Source organism: Mandrillus leucophaeus, unplaced genomic scaffold (genome assembly GCF_000951045.1).
Source record: "Mandrillus leucophaeus isolate KB7577 unplaced genomic scaffold, Mleu.le_1.0 Scaffold272, whole genome shotgun sequence".
In the NCBI taxonomy this organism is placed as follows: domain Eukaryota; kingdom Metazoa; phylum Chordata; class Mammalia; order Primates; family Cercopithecidae; genus Mandrillus; species Mandrillus leucophaeus.
The window spans coordinates 1,715,809-1,720,592 of record NW_012102832.1 but is presented as its reverse complement, the minus strand read 5'-3'; the positions used below and the strand labels follow the sequence as shown (position 1 = coordinate 1,720,592).

Below are 4,784 nucleotides of genomic sequence, written 5' to 3'. Positions count from 1 at the left end.
TGTCTCCTAGGCTGGAGTACAGTGGTGCGATCTTGGCTCATTGCAACCTCTGCATCTCGGGTTCCAGCAATTCTCCTGCCTCAGCCTCCCATGTAGCTGGGATTACAGGCACGTGCCACTATGCCTGGCTAATTTTTGTATTTGTACCAGAGACGGGGTTTCACTGTGTTGGCCAGGCTGGTCTCGAACTCCGGACCCTAGGTGAGCTGCCTGCCTTGGCCTCCCAAAGTGATGGGATTATAGGCATGAGCCACTGCGCCTGACCTTTTCGTGATGATTTCTAAGCTGTCAATACCTATCCTTCCCATTTTTGTTTGTTTGTTTTGTTTTTGAGACAGAGCCTTTCTCTGTCCCTCTGACTGAAGTACAATGGCAGGAACATAGCTCACTTCAGCCCTTAACTCTTGGGCTTAAGTGATCTTCCCACTTTAGCCCCGAGTAGCTGGGACTTCAGTCAAGGGCCACCATGCCACTTTAACAATTTTTTTAGAGATGGGGGTCTCACTATGTTGCCTAGGCTAGAGTGCAGTGGTGCAGTCATAACTCACTCTAGACTTGAACTCCTGGCTTCAAGTGATCCTCTGGCCTCAGCCTCCCAAAGTGTTGGGATTATAAGTGTGAGCCAGTTCACCTGGCCTTTTTTTTTTTTTTTTAAATCAATTGTGTGAAATAAATTGTTAGTCCCAGAATCCATACTTAATCTTCTGTCATATGTCTTTTTTTTTTTTTGAGATGGAGTCTTGCTCTGTCGCCCAGGCTGGAGTGCAGTAGCTTGATCTTAGCTCACTCCAACCTCTACCTCCCAGGTTCAAGCAATTCTTCTGTTGCAGCCTCCCAAGTAGCTGGTACTACAGGCGTGTGCCACCATGCCTGGCTAGTTTTTTGTGTTTTTAGTAGATATGCGGTTTCACCATGCTGGCCGGGCTGGTCTTGATCTCCTGACCTCGTGATCTGCCCACCTCGGCCTCCCAAAGTGCTGGCATTACAGGCGTGTGCCACCCCACCTGGGCGCCTGTCATAGTTCTTTGTTTTTTCTTTGTATTTTTTCAGACAGGGTCTTGCTTTGCCTTCCAGGCTGGAGTGCAGTGGCACGATCACGGCTCATTGTATCCTTGACCTCCCACCTTATCTTCCTGAGTAGCTAGGACTACAGGCACTCACCAGCAGGCCAGGCTAATTATTATTATTATTATTGTTATTTTTGAGATGGAGTGTCACTCTGTTGCCAAGGCTGGAGTGCAGTGGCGCGATCTCAGCTCACTGTAACCTCCGCCTCCTGGGTTCAAGCGATTCTCCTGCCTCAGCCTCTCATGTAGCTGGGACTACAGGCGCATGCCACCATGCCCAGCTAATTTTTTGTAGTTTTAGTCAAGATGAGGTTTCACCATGTTAGTCAGGATGGTCTTGATGTCCTGACCTTGTGATCCACCTGCCTTAGCCTCCCAAAGTTGTGGGATTACAGGCATGAGCCACCGCGCCTAGCCAATGTTTTGTATTTTTAGTAGAGACAGGGTTTCACCATGTTGGCCACGCTGGTCTTGAACTTCTTACCTCAGGTGATTCACCTGCCTCACCTCCCAAAGTGCTAGGATTACAGGCATTAGCCATTGTGCCCACCCTATTATTATTACTTTTAGAGATGGAGTCTCACTGTGTTGCCCATGCTGGTCTCAAACTCCTGGACTCAAGTGATCCTTTTGCCGCAGCCTCCCAAAGTGCCAGGATTACAGGTGTGAGCCACCATGCCTGCCATATTTCATAAGCTGTTTTGGAGCTTGACTCTTCATATATGTTAAACTACTTTCTTGAATATAGGTTTATATAATAAATGTTTATGTTTTTCTGTGTTTGTAATTTACCTGATAAAGATACAGTTATGAGTTTTCTTTTTCATAGGTCATTTAATGAACCTCAAGTACTATGTCTCTCCTTCTGACCTGCTGGATGACAAGACTGCATCTCCCATCATTTTGCATGAGAATAATGGTAAGACTTTAATTTTAAAGGAATTAAAGATTTTGTTCGGTGCCCAGGTTGCCTTTAATTTCTGGTTTGCTATTCTCTAATGAGTTTGCTGACCTTACCATTTGCACCTTATACACACAACACCTCACACACATATGTATACATCGGTTCACAAGTACATACACACATAGGTATATACACAATACAAATATACACACATACATAGTAGAAGCTTAGTAAGTACTTTTGGGCTGGGCACAGTGGCTCACGCCTGTAATCCCAGCACTTTGGGAGGCTGAGGTGGGCAGATCACGAGGTCAGGAGTTCGAGACCAATCTGACCAACATGGTGAAACCCTGTCTCTACTAAAAATACAAAAATTGCTTGGGCATGTTGGCGCGTGCCTGTAATCCCAACTACTCAGGAGGGTAAGGCAGGAGAATCACTTGAACCCGGGAGGTGGAGGTTGCAGTGAGCCAAGATCGTGCCACTGCACTCCAGTCTGGGTGACAGAGTGAGCCTCCATCTCAAAAAAAGAAAGTATTTTGAATAAATAAGTAAATGAGTGAGTCATAAGAAGAGATATCAACCATCTGACCTGAGATAATCAGCTTACTTACTGTTTTAAAAGTAAAGAAGGATGGGCATGGTGGTTTATGCCTGTAGTTCTAGCTACTTGGGAGGTTTGGGCAGGAGGATTGCTTGAGCCCAGGAGTTTGAGACTGTAGCATACCATGATCGTGCCTATAAACAGTCATGGTACTCCAGTCTGGGCAATGTAGTGAGTTACTGATCAAAAAAAAAAAAGTGAAGTTAGTTTTCTAAATTAAAGAACTATAGTAATGGACGTTATTTTCTGTTTGCCCTTAATACAAGAAAAGATAAAGAGAAATAGACTGCCGGGCATGGTGGCTCACGCCTGTAATCCCACCACTTTGGGAGGCTGAGGTGGGCGAATCACCTGAGGTTAGGAGTTTGAGACCAGCCTAACCAACATGGAGAAACCCTGTCTCTACTAAAAATACAAAATTAGCCAGGTGTGGTGGTGCATGCCTGTAATCCCAGCTACTCAGGAAGCTGAGGCAGGAGTATTGCTTGAACCCGGAAGGCGGAGGTTGCAATGAGCCGAGATTGCACCATTGCACTCCAGCCTGGGCAACAAGAGCAAAACTCCATCTCAAACAGGAAAAAAAAGTGAAATGGACTAATACCTCCTTAGGTCCCTTTGTAGCTTCCCTCATTGACTCCATCCCTTTATTGTTCGTTTGTTTGTTTATTTATTTATTTAAGATGGAGTCTCACTCTGTCACCCAGGCTGGAGTGCAGTGGTGTGATCTCAGCTCACTGCAACCTACATCTCCTGTGTTCAAGCGATTCTCCTGCCTCAGCCTCCCAAGTAGCTGGGACTACAGGCGTGCACCACCATACCCAGCTAATTCTTGTATTTTTAGTAGAGATGGGGTTTTACTATGTTGACCAAGCTGGTCTTGAACTCCTTACCTGAAGTGATCCACCTGTCTTGGCCTCCCAAAGTGCTAGGATTACAGGCGTGAGCCTCGGTGTCAGGCTCCTTTATTGTTATTATAATTTGGCATGGGGGACAGGGTAGGTCTCACTGTGTTGCCCAGGCTGGAGTACAGTGATTTGATCACAGCTCACTGCAGCCCCCGAAGCCCTGGGCTCAAGCCATCCTCCTGCGTTGGCCTCCCAGAGTGCTAGGATTACAGGTGTGAGCCAGTGCACCAGCCTGTCCTTTTATTATGATCCTACTTAAATGCATTCTGAGGAAAAAATAAGTAAATATTGATACTGAGCCCTTCAAAAATGATGTTTTTGGACTGCATTGTTTTTGTGTTTTATTTACTGACAAAAATAATTATTGGTTGGTTAGAAAGGTAACTTCCAGGATTTCTATTTTTTTTTTTTTCCAGACAGAGTCTCACTCTGTCGCCCAGGCTGGAGTGCAGTGGCGTGATTTTGGCTCACTGCAAACTCCGCCCCCTGGGTTCACGTGATTCTCCTGCCTCAGCCTCTTGAGTAGCTGGGATTACAGGCGCCTGTCACTGCACCTGGCTAATTTTTGTGTTTTTAGTAGAGATGCGGTTTCACCATATTCTGCAGGCTGGTCTTGAACCCCTGACCTTGTGATCCATCCGCCTTAGCCTCCCAAAGTGCTGGGATTACAGGCGTGAGCCACCACACCTGGCCTGATTTCTAAGTTTTATAGGAACTACAGGCTGTCTCAAAAAAAAAAGGCCGGGTGCGGTGACTCATGCCTGTAATCCCAGCGCTTTGGGAGGCCGAGGTGGGTGAATCACGAGGTCAGGAGATCGAGACCATCCTGGCTAATATGGTGAAACCCCGTCTCTACTAAAAATGCAAAAAATTAGCCGGGCATGGTGACAGGCACCTGTAGTTCCAGCTACTCGGGTGACTGAGGCAGGAGAATGGTGTGAACCCGGGAGGTGGAGCTTGCAGTGAGCCGAGATTGCGCCGCTGCACTCCAGCCTGGGCAATAGAGCGAGACTCCGTCTCAAAAAAATAAAATAAAATAAATAAGGGAATAACAGCATCTGATAAATTATGGCTGACAAATATTGCAAAAATTAACCTTTTAAAACATACTGTGATCCCCGTCATTTGTATTACTTTGAGGAATACCCTTTTTCTTTCCTATCCCCAGTTTCTCGATCTTTGGGCATGAATGCATCAGTGACAATTGAAGGAACATCTGCTATGTACAAACTCCCAATTGCACCATTAATTATGGGGTCGCATCCAGTTGACAATAAATGGTAAGTTAAATATAATTTTAGACT

General features: G+C 45.8%; 1 protein-coding gene across 1 annotated transcript in view; it reads left to right on the top strand.

The window, feature by feature from the left end:
* MED1 (mediator complex subunit 1) overlaps window positions 1-4,784 on the top strand; it is a 75,095-nt gene that overhangs the window by 49,811 nt on the left and 20,500 nt on the right. The window contains exons 9-10 of the mRNA XM_011984740.1: window positions 1,897-1,986; window positions 4,649-4,760. Of these exons, the coding sequence (XP_011840130.1) occupies window positions 1,897-1,986; window positions 4,649-4,760 (202 nt within the window). The remainder of the gene's footprint in view (window positions 1-1,896; window positions 1,987-4,648; window positions 4,761-4,784) is intronic.